Source organism: Centroberyx gerrardi, chromosome 12, assembly GCF_048128805.1.
Source record: "Centroberyx gerrardi isolate f3 chromosome 12, fCenGer3.hap1.cur.20231027, whole genome shotgun sequence".
Lineage (NCBI taxonomy): Eukaryota > Metazoa > Chordata > Actinopteri > Beryciformes > Berycidae > Centroberyx > Centroberyx gerrardi.
In genome coordinates, this window is record NC_136008.1 from 22,447,687 (window position 1) to 22,466,198 (window position 18,512).

An 18,512-nucleotide genomic window follows, 5' to 3' on the forward strand; every position below is an offset into this window, starting at 1 on the left:
CAGCCGCACTCAAGAATGTTTATTCAAGTCCGAAAGATCTGAAGTTCCCATTAAGAGATCAAGCGTTCTCCCTTCAATATGACTTAGGTGAAATGTTATATTTGGCCCACAAATGTCTCTGTGCGCTTAATTTCAAAGCCGCTAGAAAGCTGCTCTCTGCTTAAGTACAACCATGACGGTTAGAAAAGAGAAGCCCTGACTGATGTTCATAAGTGCTGAGTTAAGAAAAAAAAAATCTCTTATACCCTCAGCACTTGATTTGAAAAACATTCAGATCAACTCTAGATGAAGTGCAACCCCTCACTGTGTCTAATGGAAAAGTATGATAGGAAAGCTATATGGGCCACATGTCACTTGAGGTCATGCAAATATATGGCCAGGTGATAATGGCTTCCTGCAGACTAGTTTATTATTTTAAATTACTGGCACCCATTTCCCTTATCATCAGCCGGCCCCACAGATATTTGTGGTTACTATTTGAAACAAAGCTAACTTACTCTTTACTGATTACAGGCCATTGTTGTCATTCCCCATTTGCAAATGTTGATTTGTGGGGCATGTGGAGCTACCATTTACAGTGATGTCTAACTTAAGTAGAACCCTCTGATGATTAGTATAGTATATTGGCTTTACAGCCAATTGTGTACTATACACAGAGAGTGAGAAAACTCTCATAACTAGTTCAACTACTTCAACTATTTCAGATGATTGGATTTTTCAGGGCTGTAGTGCCACCTACATCTCTCACCTGCTTCCCTGTTTTTCTCTTTCACTCTACTCTCTACCTCTATCTCACTCTGACTAGGCTATTGTTTCCTCCTGCTGTCAGCTACAGATAATAATCTAAATTAAAAAAAACATTGATACTGTCATCCTCAGCTGTCAAACTCATTTCTGACAGCAGGATAAGTGTCAGTCCCCTTCTCCTGCGGGATGTCTAGGGTTACCCTTGCCAATCGGAATGCTTCTCTCCTGTCAGTGTTTCTCTTCTTCTCAAACGGGACTAGATCCAGTGTCAACCAAACAAATTAGTCTCCGTTGCCACAGGACTAACATAAACTCTGAGTCAACCGAAATACTAACCGACCCAGGTCACACTCACCGTTGACTTCACGTTAGAGTAACGCTGCAGATTAAAACTTTTCTGTCTTGGGAAATGGAGATACTTTTAAATCATCTAAATCCCAGCTAATCCCACCCCCCCTCTCCAATCCACTGACCGCTCTAACTGCAGCCATATGGTTGATATTAGGTCTAATCCGTCGCAGCCAAATCTCGGCCGAGAAGGGAAGGGGAAGTGACATTGCCCGGTGCCCTTTTTAAATCTCCAAAATCAATGGGAATATAAACTCTCTCTCCCTTCAAACTAAAAAAAAAAGTAAAATTCACAGTCTGGACCTTCTGAACTGTAAGAATGTTCAGTGTGGCGGTGGAATGTAATGTAATGGGAATAAAGCAAGTTATGACCCTTTGTCCTCTTCCTCCCTCTCCGCCATTCATCCGCCCCCTTCCTTTATTTTTAATTTCTCCCATTTTATTGCCGGGGAGCCGGGGCTTTAAAGTGGACCTCTGGAATAGAGGCCTGCGACGAATGAAGGGACAGCTGTGTGAGAGAAGTGGACATTTGGAATAGTCATCATTCCAGTGGTTCAGGGCAATGTGAGCTGCTCCCCGCTGCTGCATCACGCCACTGCCCTCTGTCTTGTGTTTTTACACAATTAAAATATTCAGCTGAATAGATTCTGTACTTGTATTTGGTTAAGAAATAGCACATATATCCCCCCCCCCTATCTTTTCCCAGAGCTGGAGGACATATCTCCAACTATAGTCCAAGTGTAGACCCGCAGATATTTCTGGGAATGCAGACAGCCTCTCTGGACGCTAAATCAGATCACAGTACCTGTTAATATTCTGGCTTTTAAACTTCCAATCCTGTTAAATAGGGAGATATTGAGACCGATGTCGTGAGCCTAGACAAAAGGCCATCGGTGACCTGAAAAAGAAAATTGCACATCCCTAAAAGAGTGTAAAAGAGTATTCAATCAAATAGACTGTGAAGAATTTGATAGAAGTGTGTGTTTGTGTGCGTGTGTGTGTGTGTGTTTGTGGCTTGACCATGTCTGGGTCTCTCTGTGTGTGTTTGTGTATAGGATATAGTTTACAACATAGAGTAAATCTTTCCGACCTTGTACATCAGGGTGTCAACAGGTCCTTAAAAAGTCTTAAAATGTATTAAATTGAGTTATCTAGGCCTTGAAAGGTTGTAAACATTTGAATATAGCATATATAATATATAAACAGTTATATATAGGTCTTAAATACAGTTTCAGAGGTGTTAAAAATGTTGAAAGGTTTCATTCCAAAACACTACTGTATATATCCACTTTGGAAAACTGTTGCTACCTCAAAAATCTATCCTCAAAATAGGTGATAGGTCTACTATTATTTCACTTTTCAGTCCTTCATGACAAAAATGGTCTTAAATTTACTTAAAGTGTGATATGTGTGTGTTCCCCAGTGTGTGTAGGCTCTCAGGACTTCTCGGTGGTGAATATGGAGGAGGCAGCGCCCCCCGTCCAGGAGACGTCCATCAAGCGTCTGGTGGTGGGACCTCTGGACGTCCGGCTCCACAGCAGCGCCGTCCACCGCATCCTCAAAATGGTGACCTGTGCCATGGACCACGAGTACGAGCCGTACTGCAAACCACAGCCAGGTCAGACATCACACACCCTCTGCTTCACTGGACTGACTCTGGATTGGATTGGATCTACTTTAGTTTACTCTACTATGCTTTATTCTACTCTGCTCTGCTCTACCTACACTCTAGTCAACTTTTCTTCATTTTTGTGTATTCTGCTGCACTTTACTGTACTCTACTCAACTCTGTTCGACTCGACTCTGTTCAACTCAACTTGACTCGACTTGACCCGACCTGACTGTACTCTACTCTACTCCGCTGTACTCTTTCTACTCCACCATCTCTACTCTGCCATGCACTCTACGCTATTCTATTCTATTCTATTCTATTCCTACTCAGCCACTATGCGCCTCTATCTTCCATCATCGCACCAAAGCTATCGTCCAGCGATCTTAAACTGCAACAGTTCACACTTTACAGTATGCTCACCACATTGTTATTTCCTTGCACAACCCATCTTTCAACACAAAGCCGTACATGAAAGCACTGACCTTTTGGACCGTGCTAGGGAGGTTAAGCCAAACACCTTTTGTTAGTGGTCGGCCCAGCACAGCTATTGATGAGCTCATCCCAAGGATGTTGTGAAAGCTGTACGATGGAATGTGTGTCTGCGTGTAATATCTGCAGCAATAACTCTAATTTTTGCGAAACCATAACATCCGTAGGTTTCGGTTGTTTCAGCATCTGCGATAGATAATAGATGATGGGGTAATTACTATAGAGCTTTTGACTAGAGCCGGGCAGGTCAGTGTGTTCCTTCCTGTTTCTATATGAGTATGCTCTCTCTGGGGTATGCTGGAGAAAGGTCAGTATAGTCAGAACCGCAGGGGGGATTGAGAAATTGAGAGTAGATAAGAGAGGGAACATTTTTCACTGAGGTAGCTGTTACAGATGGGATGATAAAATAACAGATGCCATAAGTATTATTCTTAAATTATGAAGTACTTTTCCTCTCCTTTTCCTCTCCTCTCCTCTCCTCTCCTCTCCTCTCCTTTTCCTCTCCTCTCCTCTCCTGTCCTCTACTCCCCTCGTCTAGTCTTTTCTAGTCTTCTTTAGTCTAGATCACGTAACACTGTTGTTGTCCGTACCTTACACTTGTGTTTTAACCTATGGAAAGTGTTAAATATATAATAATACCATGTAAGTACTATTCTCCCTATTACATTAAATACTTAGAATGGTCTAACAACATAATATAAGTACAAACTGTATCTCGATGGTTTGTATTTACATAATGTTGTAAGAAACACCCTTGTAAGTAGGGCTGGGCAATAATTCAATTTTATTGTTTGTCATTTTCCAATATAATTACATCATGATTGTGATTAGTTATCGTAATACACAATTCTGTTGTCTAAATGAATTAAATTAATTAATTATTAATCTTACATTAATTATTACTTAAAATCTCCCCCAAAAAATGAGATCTGAAACAAATTACAGAATATTATTTTTTTATCATAGTTTATATTACCATGCAGTTTATTGCAGTGAACATCAATTTGATTATTTAACATGTGATTTTTGCATATGTTAGCAGATATTGTTATATATTATATTTATTATTTTGTGTAATTCTGTTCTCTTTCATTCTTATATAGACCTTCTTTTGTGGCTCCAGTTGGGATGCCAATCTCTCTCTCTGGTCTGATCCAGTCTGGGTTTCCCAAATAGCATCTTGAATTAGAGTTTGTCTTAGTTTCATTGTTTCATCAAAGGGACAAAGATGGTCTTAGTGCTGAGAGTCGGCCCAGGTTGCATCTGGTCTGTAAGCGATTTGGATGACAGCTGCTCTGCTCTCCTCGGCTTCAAGAGGGCAATAGAGAGCGTTTGTGCGTCTGCCATGAGAGAAGCAAGGGTCAGGAGGTCAAAGACATGACTTTATCTTTATATTCGCCCTCTTCCCCTCTTCTCCACTCCTCCTCATCCACCCCTCGCCAAGAGCTCAGGAAGAATCACTCTCCTCCCCAAAACTAGCCGTGGAAGGGAAGCCAAATTGGCTGGAGTCTCTGAGTTTTATAAGATCTTGCCCTATTTAGAGCAGGCGGTTCCAACTAGCAAATTACTTACAGTGTGTTCAGTTGTGTGTGTGTGTGTTTTTTTTTTTTCTATGTTGCTCAAGAACAATATGGAAAAAAGTAACAGGAATTTCACAGTTGAATCTGTTAAGTGGAACAGGAAAATACAGTGCATTTCTGGACCGTTATAATTGTTGTGTGTGTGTGTGTGTATGTGTGTGCGTGTGTGTTGGCATGCAAACGTGGATGTTCTTCATATGCTCTTTTTATCTTTTCTGTGTGTTTTTTGGGCTCTTTGTGTTTCCTTATGCATGTGCCTGTGTTTCATGCGGGCTACAAGTGTTTGGTTCCTCCTAGTTAGAGTGTTGACTGCGGATATTGACTTGAGCCCTGGCATGTGATTGGATTGGACACGGCGGTGCCAGAGCAACCTGATGCGGGCTGCGGCGCCACGCCAGAGAGCAAAAAGGCACTGGGATCAGGTTCTGAGCCCACCTCAGAGCCGGGAACACGGTCCAACAGAACCTCCACTGACCTGAGAACAAGCCCGGGTCCTGGGACCGGAGCCAAGGCCTTTCATTAACAGAGGGCTCAGGTTTTGGTCCAGCTCAGGCCCTGGACATGGTTTAGTGGTTCAGTGCTCTGGTCACTCCTCACTCTGATGAGTGCTGACCTTGCTAGCCTCAGTTCCACGCCGTTCACTTCATTGTCTGCCTCTCCCGGATGTTTCTGGTTATTGATTGATTGAGTGATTTTCTGTGATAGTTCAAAAACAAAGCTACCGGGAACCAGCCACTGTAATGAATATCACTTGAAGAAGCCAGTACTTTTATAGTACATGTTTATTTTATTTAGTGTATGAGGTGATGGTTTTTGTTGGAAAAGCCTTTTTATTGTCTTAAACCTGCAGGCCTAGTGGAGGGGAGCCCACTCAAAGAAACTGGTGTGCTTTACAGCTAACCCCTTTTTTCAGTAAATCAGTCTGTAATCACTCAACTGCCGATGTCTTCGGCCTCTCCCACTCCTTCAGTTTATTTTAAATAACACACCATAGGTTACATGGTTGTGGTAATATTCACTGGTGAAAAACAAACAAATAAGCAAACACAAAATGTCAAACCAGTGGTTATTGCAATATAATGCCCAGTCCTACAGTAAACCCCCTCCCATTACTGCATCACTGCAGTATTTTGTGGTAATTGTGGTCCTTGCTGTACCCCATGTTGTTGTGTTATGGTCTCTTGTAGAAGTGGTTGAGGAGAGCCGAGGTCCAGCCACTCCAGAGGAGATATCAGGCCTGGAGGAGTTCATCCCAACCAGACTCACCTGTCTCACTCTGCTCCAAGTCTCAGTCACAGTCTGCATGGCAGAGTTCAACCTCCTACACACACTCATGCCCGTCATCATGGGACACAAGGTAACTCCTGACCTCTGAAATACATGGCACTTAGCAGAACACTATAAAGCATTCCTGTTTTACATGTAACCTATTTACACTGTCATGTTGCCCTTTAAGACTGTTAGTAATGGAAATGAAGAAATAATGTATTTAGCATCATGTATACTGTAGGAGACACAGAAAATGTGGTGTGGAAATATTCGATTACTTCATCCTAAATACAGTAACATCCTTCTCTCCTCATCTTTCCTTGTATAAAGTAAGTGTAGTGTATATGCAGTGCATCTCCAATGCACATATCAATGCACTGGAAAATCAAATAAGTGGCAGGCAGCTTGGATAGTAACAAACGATTGTCAGGATACTCATGGATGGGGAACAAATGAGATGAACAAATGAGGTGGTTACTGTCAGTTTAAAGGATGCAAATCTTTGATGATGATTTCAGTGTGTATAACGGTCATGCCAGGTGTAACATGTCCTTAATATCTGCCTCTTTGCTAATGCTATTCTCACTTCCATACTTTTTTTTCCTCCTCTGTGTCTGTCCTCCATCTCCCAGGCTGCATTGGGGCCGGTCAGTGTGCCAGTGTTCCAGCCGGTACGTCCTCTGCCGGCCCTGCGGTTCCAGGTGGAGAGGGTGAATGTTGAGCACTCTGTGCCCATGTATGCTCCAGAGCTGGTCAGCACAGTCAGCAGTCTCAGCCAGCCCTCTGATAACCTGCTGCACCACTGCTATGCACACTGCTACCTCAAGGTGAGAGGACAGTAATCCACTCTGTAGTGCAGATTCAGATTCAGAAAACCTCCCCTTCTCACAACTGTAGATCTCAGTTGTCCTTTATCCAGACATAAAAGATATCCATAACACAGGACACATGGCAAACCATACATGATTGATTCCTATGGTGATTGATAGTTTCCATTCACTTTATCATTAGTCATTGCTTTATCATTACTCACTAAAAGGATAGTCTCTAGGCTAGGAGCTATGTCATAACTCTGCCAAAGGACAGCTTACTTTTTCATAAAGGATAGCCCTATTCACTCAACCATAAAACAAATGTTAATGGGCTACCAAAAGAGATTAATCAGAAGAGCGAGCAGTCCAAGTCCAAGTTAAAATCTGTCTGTCCATCCCAGGGTTGGTTAGAGGGAGCTGATTTGGTTCTGTCATTGAACAACCTCTTAGCCTCATGAGACAGTCACTGTAGCAGGCATTTGTTACTATTCACTGCAAGATGAGGTCTCTTGGTGAAGTGAAAGTTGTGGTAGAGTGGAACCAAGGAAGGCTGATTGTACTGCACAGCTTTTTCTGTCTCTCTTTTGCCCTGTTTTTTTGTGTACACGTAGATGTACACAAGGGCCCTGCTTCCTCATTTTTCTTTCTCTCATTTTTTCTTTCCATCTGTCTCTATATCTATCCATGTTTTCAGTTGACACACACATAGTACACATCAACCAGTCCCATGGTCGTTGTACACTGTAGCCCAAGGTGAATAGGTCAACCGCATGGCCGCACTTTTAACTCCACTCTGAAATGACCCTAATGACCCTTTTAATGACCTTAATGACCCCTTTTTACCTGGTTATAAAAATCTCACCACTGAGTTTCCTGATGAGCACCAGTCCAGCTCTGGTCTGGCTCATGAATTTCACTTATCGAATAGATGTGATGATACCAGATGCATAATGCTGCTGTGGCATTCCCGTGTTACTGCAATGTAAGACTGACTGAGTAATTCAAGCCCAACAAATAGAATGCATTTTGTGAGGTGCCTGTCACAATTGCACACAACATCAGTTTGGGGCCCAAGAAAAAGTTCTTTGGTTTCACTTAAATAAGCAGTTATTTGGTATGTTTTCATGGTTATTTTTGGGTTAATTAGAAAAGCATGGCACCTGTAATGATATGTTTGACTGCCTCAGTTAATGCAGTCTATTCAGTTCCTAAACTGAATGTGGAACGATCACAAGAGACAGCTCAGCAGCATTCTGAACATTTGGTTGTCAGATTAGCTATTCTGTTCATACATACTGTCTTGCTGTTAGGCCATGCACTTATGCTTGAACAGTTGAAAAGATCAACTACAGTTTTGAAACATTCACAGATATACTCACTATATAAATATATGTGTTTATACCAAAACAATGAGAAACCTTTATTATGCGTTTGCATTGTTTGTCTTTCTAATTTGACTTTTTGTATAGCTATAACATCAATCCTTTAGATACACACTAATTGATTAGTCACTCATTACAAGTGGAGGTGAAGCCATATCCTGATTGTTCAGAGGTTGCCTTGGCTACACGATGGTTGATTTTAGTCTACAATATATCTACAGTATTAGTTAAATGTCTCATCTTGATTTTGTCTCTCCCTTTGTTTTTCAACTTGCCCTAATTTTCTTATCACCTCTTTATAGTAGTTAAGTGCATGTCTGAATGTCTGGTGGAATTGCATTCAGAGCTCTTAAAGAAGGCTTTAGAAAATGATGTTAATCCCACAGTGTGATCTGGAGTGACCTGGTATGGCCTGGATGTGTTTTTCTAAGGCAGGATGTTTGCCAGGCACACTGGCAGTCCTTATCACTGGGTCAGCACAGGGTTAACGGTCAGCCAGTCAGTGGCCAAGGCCCAGTCTGTCTAATCGGCCAATCAGCATCTGTATCCGCTAAGGTACTAATTCTACTTCTAGATTCTGGCAGTGGGATCATGGCAAGGTGGAGGTCATTCTGGTCACAATTCACCCAATTCAGGAAGTGATTTGAAATGGGGATAAACTAAGGCTTATCTCAATGTGTGTTTTATTGACACTGGCTGTCAGAGCTGAGGTGTCTGTCTTGAGAGAGTAATGGCTATCCGTTGTCTCACTGGTCTGTGGTTGTAGTCAAGAACTTAATAATGGTTCTTCTTATAGAAGTCCCCCATCTATCCTGCAGGGACCACTGTATCCTGCTCTTTTCAAATATAGCAAAGTAGAAGTAAATAGACATATCCTAATTGAAAATGTGGGCCTTTCAAATAGCCGATTGCTTCTGGTTGCTGAAAAAGGAACAGAATTTGAATTCCAAACAATCTCCAGTAAGGAAGCTGCAGTGAAACCAGCTCTTTCTGTAGAGTATCAAGCTTGCATTTAAAAGTGGAATTTGTATTATGTCTACATCTGTATCTGACTATCATACAGTGCAACTGGATATGCTACTATGCTGTGTAGAATTATACCCATAGGCCAGTTGTCTTATTATAAATTAATTATCTTTTTAGCCTTGCCCAATATTTTGTCTGCTCTGAGCCATCTGCACAGCCTAGTGCCTTAATAGGCCTTCACTTACAGTAATTGAATGAATCCTATTCTGTGCTTATAGCAGCTGCATGCGGGACAGTTGCTGTTGTCACAGCTGGGCCCAGCCATCATCCAATACCTCCAATATTAAACAGGATTTCATCCACCATGTCCAGTATTAACACAATGTAAACATAGAGGTTATAGTACAGTATGTGTCCGGCAGTGCGACTACCAGGAGCTTGGATAATGAGAATATGATTAAGAGACATGTGGTCAGTAAAAGACACCATGTTTAGATCAGCAAACCCATAAGCCTCTCCCTCTAGACCAGTATGGAAAAATACATTAATGCAGTTACTCGACAGTAGTCTTGGTATCCTAGGGTGTTTAAATCATCGTTATACAGTGGGTAGTTTCAGCCGAGCAATCTGATTGGTCAAAGATGTGTTCCAACTGTGCTGATAATTCCCGGAGAGCACTACTAGTGCTTGATGCTATGCCAACACGTGTGGTAAACAGGGTAACTAGTTAGCAATCTTTCTTGTTTCTGTTTTTTTTATTATTATCTATAACACAATTTTGTAGAAAACTTGGCGCAAACTTTGAACAGACCCTATTTTTCGTAAGGCACATCAACTGCATTCATTCATGTCTGCAGTATTCCTCACCTACTTCTCTCGATTTCTACTGCTGATGCTAAGACGTTCATCCATGCCTTTGCCACCTCCTGAATACTGCAGTAGCATAGTCTATGGAACTACCAAACTTCTCAACCAGGCACAATATATTCAAAACTCAGCCATTCAAATCCTCACCAAATCACGCTCCCTTCAGGACTCATTCAGGATCCACTATTCAGGACTCTTCAGTGCATCCTATCTTTTGCATAACCATTATACCCATAATTATGATAAAGAACACCCTCCTGGGTGTTATATTTTGTATCATAAACTTGCCACTTAATGAAATGTTTCCTTCACAGAAATAATATTTTTTTTAAATTCCACTCATTTAAAATACCACACTACCAGCCCATCATGATCATGAAATCCATTACTCTTTGTAGTACTATGAGAGGAAATTGCAGCAGTCTGCAGTCGATTAATGTACATGCAGTATACATGAATCTTCTTGACGGGGTTCAGCATGAGGCTATGTTTTTAACACTGTCTCCTACACTATAAGATTGAGTTGCTGACAGGTGTATGTATAGTAAACATGGCTGATAGGATGTTTTTCTCTTGCCCCTGTCTCTCCTCCTCAGGCCAGCAAGAGCGCAGATTTGAGTTGCCCTTGCTCCGCCGAAGACAGATAGGGTCAAATCAGTTTAGAGGAGATGGAAATGAGACAACAACCACACTCTGGCTATGTGCTTCTATGTTTTCTTTTCAGAAGCCGCAAACTCAATGGGAGCTGACATGTTTTTTTTTTCTCTGGATCCAAGAAATGGATTGAGCTATACAATACTGAATTTCTATATCTTCTGTCTTTCTCTTTCCTCCCCTCCCTCCCTCCTTCCCTCCATCTCTACTTCTTTCTCCTCTCCCTCTCTGTCTTTCTCTCCAGGTGTTTGGGTTCCAGGCAGGCTTGACATGCCAGGACAGTACAGGGAGTTTCCTGCCTCTCATCCCCATCATCCCTTCCTTCAGCACAGCACTCTATGGCAAGCTGCTCCAGATGCCTGCCTACTGGTGAGTTTGCAACATGTATTTATAAAATGGCAGGCAATTTGAGTGGGCATGAAAGAGGTTAGAGTCCCCCTTGTGAACTCAAATTATTGATGCACCCTGTCAATAACTGTAGATTGGAAAATGGAGGGAAAACAACAATTTACCTGCCTACTATTCCCCTTGTTAAATCGACAAACAAATCACCCAGTTTTCAATTCAGTCAAAAATGGAACATTTGTAGTTCATTTGATCTTGATAGAGCATTTGTTTTCCATATTTTCACTTCTACTTTGAAAAAAAGGAAATTTTTCAAGCACAAATTGTTTCAAGATTCAAAATTTGTTCGCTGAATTGATTGGAATTAAAGTGACTTAAGCCCAATCCTGTTACATATCAATCTTATATTTTCATAATGTGTCAGTGCTGTGATGCTGTCGCACTTTACATTCTCACAGCCTTTTTGATCAGCGTCTAAATGTTTATTTATACTGTTCATACTTCTTCCATGCGTGATTGACTGTTATGAAGCTCTATTTTAATCACAGCACAAAGGGGGCAATGTCTCCAAATGTTTTGCCTTTCCGCATGTGTGAGTGTTTGTCCGAACCAACATGTAGTGCAGGCCCTGGCCAGCATCAAGACTAGTTTGCAAGTTGTTTATGTTGATCACTGAAACGATTGTGGCAGTTGGCTTAGGCCTAGGACAAGATGGCAGCGCTCCATATGCAGACATGGGAGTTTGATTTAGGCCCGTCAACACGAGTGTCATACTACGGCAGGAAACAGTCAACACCGTGGCCTGGACCACTGGGTTGTTGGCCTCAGACACTAGGAATCATGTGGCTGGTCTGGGGGAAGACCCATCTGTAATGGACTGCATGGGGTGGGTTACTGTGTGTGTGTGCGCATACTTGTATGTACATATGTGTGTGTGTATGTGTGTGGTGTTGTGGTGTTGGGCCTATGTACTTTATGCAGAGGAGCGCAGCGTCTTGCGGGCAGTGCATCAGAAGAAGTTTTTTAAAGTGATGGATGAGCCGGGTCTTCAGCGGTTTGGGGGGGGGTGTAGGGGGGCAGAAAAAGAGAGTCATCGGGAAACAACTGCAACGATTTCTCAGATGGTTTGAAACAGAGGGAGAGGAAAATAAGACAACGTTGTCGAAGGAGATGAAAAAACATGTTGCCATATCCATGTCCCAGCACCAGACAGAAGATGACTCACTGGGAATGTCCCCCAGAGAGGTGAGGAGAGGACAGGAAGGGAAAGGAGAGGAGAGGAATAACAATCCTAGAGTGAAGGTGAGGAAGATGGAGGAAGGAGGGAAGGAAGAGAGGAAGAGTTGAACAAGGGATGGATGTAGCGAATTAAAGGGTAGGAAGTAGAGGGGAGAGAAAAGGGGGTTGTAGGGGAAAAACTGAGAGATGAAAGCATGGATGGAGAAGAGGACAAAGGGCAAGAGAGGACCAGAAATAAAGTGATAGACAGGGTGTCTGCAGGTCGTTAAAATGTCGTAAAACTTTGATGTAAAATTATCTAAATTCAAGTCCTTAAAAGGTCTTAAATGCAGTTAAATGTTGCCTTTGAGTCTTAAATATGGTTTCAGAGGTCTTAAGAGTTGCTTTTTCTCTGCAAATTTTCTAGTGAGAAGCTTCTCTAATTGTATAGACCTATGCTCATATACTGCTACTGTTTTGTTTTGCTCTTAAAGCATTTTTTAGGGTGAACATGGTCTTAAATTTGATTTAAATTGGCTTTAAAAAGGCCTTAAAAAGTCTCAAATTTAACCTGCATAAAACTGTATTCAACCTGGGTAGAGAGGCAGTGAGTGAAGAAAAGGAGATGAAATTTCAATGGGTGGATGGGAGGGAGGGAGAGAGAAATATGGATTTCCGTTGAGAAGGTGATAAAGAGAGAAAATGGAGTGATGGAAGGAGGAAGAGAGAGTATAGAGAGGGGGAGATGGAATGATGGATGAGAGGAGGACGGGGAGGGCGAAGAAGGATGAGGAGATGAGGAGAATCAGGGAGAACTACAGGAATTGGGATCCCAGTGTAGAGATTGTAGAGAGAATGAGGGCGGAGGAATGGAGGGAGGAAAGAAAAAAGGGAGAGGGAAGAGAGGAGTAGATGGAAGGATGGATAGAGAGGAAGACAGGGTGGATGGGAAAGAATTAGGACAAGTGGGGGGGTAGGGGGGGAACAGTAGGCAGTGTATTGTGGGACTGGAGAGTGGAGGGATGGAGTGAGAAAATGAGCTTAGGAAATGAAAGAAAAGAGTATAAAGAAAGATGGATGAAGAAGGAAGGGAGGGAAGGAAAAGCGATCCAGTTGTGGGGGTGTTGGGTTTCAGAAGGTTTACAGTAGGCCAGCGCTGGTTGCAGTGGAAGAGAAAGTTATCGGCTACAACCTTCCTTCTGTTTCCTCCATATTCTCCACCTGTATGCAACGTAAAGCTGTTAAGTCGTTCTCTGACCCCTCTCACCCAGCCAATCCATATTCCTCTCCCAGACTATGAGGACCAGGGCCTCCTGGTTTCAGTATTCACCTATTGCACTTACTCTGAGGTAGTGTTGAACTAGGGCTGGGCTCTACTTCGTTTATTGACCTAACTTATTTATTGATTTTTTTTATGTTGAAACTTCTCTCTCCTTCCACTTTTGTTGGTCTATTAACTGGCCTTGTCTGGCCATGGGTATTGTTTGGGGGTCATAAACAGTATAGATGTTTACCTGATGTCCTGTCTTGTGTCTATCCTGAGCACTTTGAGACAAATTCCTAGCAACTTTGGTTGATATGACAATAAACAATTGATGTAACGTTAGAAAAGTAATTCTTGCCAAAGTCGCTTGCTGAGTATGTGTCCTTCAGCCAACATCTGGGGGACCCTTGACGCGGGAATACATACATGCACACACACACACACACACACACACACACACATACATGCAGACACCCGCCCTGTGCCCTCTCCCTCACACCTTGCGGTCAACGTGCCTGTTAAAGCAGGAATACTTGTGTGAGAGCACTAGCTTGGGAATCGATTTCCCCCCATTAGTTTGGACTTAAACATGTCAAAGAGCTGCAGATGGTTTTGACTTCTCCTGACTTCTTCTCCAGGCTGCACACTCTCTCTACTGTAGGGTAGCTGGCCACATAGAGAACCACAAAGCACAGAAGGCCTTATTCTGTGTGTGTTTGTGTGTGTGTGTGTGTGTGTGTGCGCGCACGCTTGTCTGTAGACAGAACCTGATTCCCTGTGCTCTCTCTGCTCCTAATAAGAGACTTCTAGCTGCTTGTTTGATCTCCCGGCCCCCTTTTTTCTGCGCTGCCTCCCTCAAATAGTGGATTCAGATGTCAAACGGATGTTATTTTTCTTTCTGACAATCACTAGATGTTTCTCATCTCCAGAGAGCCTTCCAGATCAATGCCCTCCTGTGGCTTTTCTTTCAACCAGCACCAGCCCTAAAAAATAACACTGACAACCTCTCACAGAGTCTTCTTGACACGTTAAGAAAGCGCTTTATTATTCTTTGTTTTAAGCAGGCCTTTGATGTAATACAGTTAGCACACGTTGAGTAAAACTATGCACCAGGAGGCCTTATCTTGGTGTTATTTGAATAGATGTGCCACTACGTGATCACATTGCGATCATACCCTGCAATAGCCGAACACACAATGGCCAAAAGACGTCTGTTGCCCTTAACAGGATTATTTCTGCTTCGTCTCATTTCCCTCATTCCCCAGTTTAAATTTAGCTCGATGTTTCCGACACTTGGACAGGTTGGAAGTGCCTCTCGAATGGTATAACAGTTGCCTATTTGTTTCACTGTCAGCCTCTTTCCTGTAGATGATAATGGGACTGGGAGTTATTTTGCGGGGTTGCAAGGTGTGAACTTGTCATTTCAGGTTTAAGTGACTCATATTTGACCCTTCCTGTCTGAGCGGGTGGTATGGCTGACTCTCCTCCTGACCTGCCTGCAACCTCAGTAAGAATCTAATTAACAAAACCTGACAGTTTACTACTGGAAGAATGATGATGAGCTGGTTTGACAGAGAGAGAGAAACACTGAGGATACTGAGAGAGAGAGAGAGAGAGAAGGAATTGGAGAAAAATAGAGAGAGGGCGGTGTTAGAATGGGGTATGGTAAGAAGTGAACGCTAATAATTTGATTTCTGTTTCCTCTTGTCCTAATGTCCTCCACATGTTGGTATGGATGAGGCTAGCTGTCACAGTCATGAGAGCTTAGTATTATTGCGCTGTAAGTAGCATTATGTTGAAGATGTGAGAGACACAGTTAAAGAGACAAGGAGGATGGAGTTGGGCCCACGAGTGTGTGAGTGTGGATTCAAAAACAGGAATGGTGAGGGACTGGAGATGGACAGTGAGTTCTAAGGTCGGGATCACATTTAATGCGTTGCTTACTGTCACAAAAAGGATGTCGCTACTTGCTCTGTTTGTGCCGGAAGAACAGCGCCCTCTTTCTGTTTTGTGCTGTAAAGCAATCCCACAGATTTTACATGAAATCCGACCTGGTGGCACACAATGTAAAATGCAGTGTAGAGGCCATTAGAGGCTGCCAGTCTTCTCGCCAATGGTATCATTTGTTGACGGTAATTATACTTGTGTGTCAAAATGGTGAGTGGTGAATGATTTTTTTTACGTAGCACCTTAAAACTAAAATCAGTGGTGTTTTGTCCTGGTTTTTACTAGCTCTCCATGGAGTTTTTGTAATGAAAAATTTTCATGAGTGAATTAGAGTTGCGTTGAGTTAAGTTTATGTTGTAACACTACAATCAGTAACCATGTCTAATCAGTTTAATCTTGATACATTTGAGCTATGGGATCCTTGTGTAGAACTCCCGTGGTTTGTAGCAACACAAATGCAATACAGATTACATGTGATCATGGCATATGAATGACAGACAGACAGAGATACACCTCCTCTCCTTGAGGTGAAAGCTGAGCCCAGAGTGACACTCTGGGTCATTGAAGCAGCCAAGAGACACACACCACCAGGTGGTAGCATTTAATTGGACTTTATTGATGTTTGTTTTGGGACTACTCCTCAGCACTGATGTAATTCCAACAACAACCCCCCCTCCCTTTCTCTCTCCAAGATGTCGTGTTCTCTTTGTCTGCGAGGAAGATCCCAGTGCTGAGTACAGCTATAGAAGCCTTTTAAGTTCTGAGGAAATATGGAAAGTGAGAACCATGAGTCCCCAGTGAGAAGGGATGGAGGGAGAGAGAGAGAGACCGAGAGTGAGAAAGAGACAGAGTGAGTGAGTGAGTGGTCAAAGAAAAAAACTTCTCTGGTTGCCTTGTCAGTCTTCAGTAGCTTTGTTATGCAGATTCCTGGATCAGCTTTTCCATTACCAATATGGAAGGTAGCTGTAGATTTATCTGCCTCTGGACTCTGTATTAGAAGTGAATGGTGACTGACAGGAGAGAAGGGTAGCTGGGAGCAGGGAAGAGGGTGATGTCATTTGAACACACAGCCTTTTGCATCCCTCTCCTCTCTCTCTCTCTGTTTTTTTCTTTCTTTCCTCTGTTTTTTCTTTCTTTTCTCACTCTTGTACACAGACATAGGTTTGCTTTCATGCACGCACATACAGTGCGTGTGCGCTTTCTTTCTCTCTCTCTGTCTCACTCACACACAAACACACACACACACACACGCACACACACATGCATCTTTGTCTGTGCAGCCGGCTCATGCTGAAGCAGTATATATGGCTGCCAGGTGATCATGGGGGGATTTGGAGAGGCTCTGGGCGTCTGTGAAGACCCGGCACCTCTCCTGATGAGTTGGCCCACAGTACATGGCTCATATTCCCCTCAGTCTCACCACATAGGCCCCTTGCTTCTCACTGTGGGCAACAAGGGGGTTTCACAGGAGAAAATACATTGCCTTGACGTTCTCTCCCTGCCAGCCTTGGCTCCCGCTGTGTGTTTGGTGATGTGTGCGAGACCTTGGATGTATCCAATTAAACAGAAATGTCTTCCTCTCCTCAGCTCTTAAGCAAAATGAAAATTTAAGAAAGGGTAATTGCTTTCAAGGCAATTGCAGACTCTGACCTTGTGATTTCCCATGTTTCATGTTTTTGAGAAATAAGAAGACATCTCTCAATAAAAGAGAGCAGTTGAACAATTACATTAGCAATCCTACATCTAAAAATGTTTTAATACAGCCAGTGTTGTAGCTGTCTTTGTGGAAATAAACTATACAGGTTGGAGACAGGACCAACTGAAACATCATTTAGTTGTCCTGAGCCCAACTACAATAAAGGTGATTCTCTAGACCATCACCCTGTGCCATTGTGTCTAGGCATCACCACGGCTAATATGTAACTGAAAGTGAGTGTTAGCCATCGTTAAACAGTAAACTGACTTGGTCATTGTCAGTAGATGGATGTGCTCAGCCAGGTCACTGGCTGGTCTAAACTGAGATGAAAAGCTTGGTTATGCCCGCACAGTTGTGATACATTGCCAGTACTGTGTGACTGCTGTGGAATTCCTATACAAGAATGTTTATCACAGAGAGAGTTCATACTACACATATTTAATATTCTCGGAGGGCTCACAACTACATACTAGAATAGCGCTTACAAAAGTCCTTAAACTTGTCTAGACTTAAGTGATATGAGGGAGTAAATTGTCCACGCATGGTAACTCTCGCTCTCCTCTTGCTATAGGCTACCATTAACTAACCCGAGCAGGGGTTTGGTTAGCAAAAAGCCAAAATCCTGTGAAATGAACTTTCACTCCCAGTGAATTAAAGTGCAGCTGAGAGGCATCAGGCTCTACTTATCCCTAATGAAAGGCAGCGTATGGGGCCGCCAACTTCACAGGGACTCTGCAGAGAGTCTCAATTGGCCTGGCTGTTAAACCTGTTATCCCAGATAAAATCGGTGCCTGCAAAAGAAAGGGGGAGGGAAGGAGGTGGCTGAAGGAAGGGGGGGCTTAGAAGTGCCACCTGCATTGGTCTCCCCAAAACCTAACCTCTCACTCAGGCACACACACACACACACTCTAACGTTCCTCATGCAAGGCCACCTGACGGCAGCAGCATATGGGGGCAGGCCAAGGCCGGGGCCCACCAACCGACCAACAAACCAGCAGCAGCCTAGTGTGGCTCGTCGCATTGCAGGCCATAATTCAGCCTCACGCCAGCTTTTATGTGGCGTTTTTAGCAGCCCCTGTTCCTCGCTCAGCTATTTCTGTGGGGCTAATTTCTTAAGGCATGTGGCATTACAGGTGCATGTTATATAGCCACAAAAGGCTGACTGGTCTGGGGACGTTTCTGAATAGAAAAGAATGTTGGTTTTCCCTTGGTATCTGATTATTAGTGTGATTCTTTTACATTGTCAATGGTTAGTTCAATTTTTAGCACTACCTGAAGGATTTTTTTTATGTGAAGTTGAGAAGTCCATTACTTTG

At 42.9% G+C, this 18,512-nt stretch overlaps 1 protein-coding gene across 4 annotated transcripts in view; it reads left to right on the top strand.

The window, feature by feature from the left end:
• vps13b (vacuolar protein sorting 13 homolog B) overlaps window positions 1–18,512 on the top strand; it is a 351,965-nt gene that overhangs the window by 47,141 nt on the left and 286,312 nt on the right. For all 4 annotated transcript variants that reach the window (XR_013506903.1, XM_078287161.1, XM_078287162.1 and 1 more), the window contains exons 13-16: window positions 2,519–2,713; window positions 5,964–6,133; window positions 6,678–6,872; window positions 10,971–11,095. Coding sequence is in view for 3 of the 4 variants with exons in the window: in XM_078287161.1 (XP_078143287.1) it covers window positions 2,519–2,713; window positions 5,964–6,133; window positions 6,678–6,872; window positions 10,971–11,095 (685 nt within the window). In the remaining variant the exon portion in view is untranslated. The remainder of the gene's footprint in view (window positions 1–2,518; window positions 2,714–5,963; window positions 6,134–6,677; window positions 6,873–10,970; window positions 11,096–18,512) is intronic.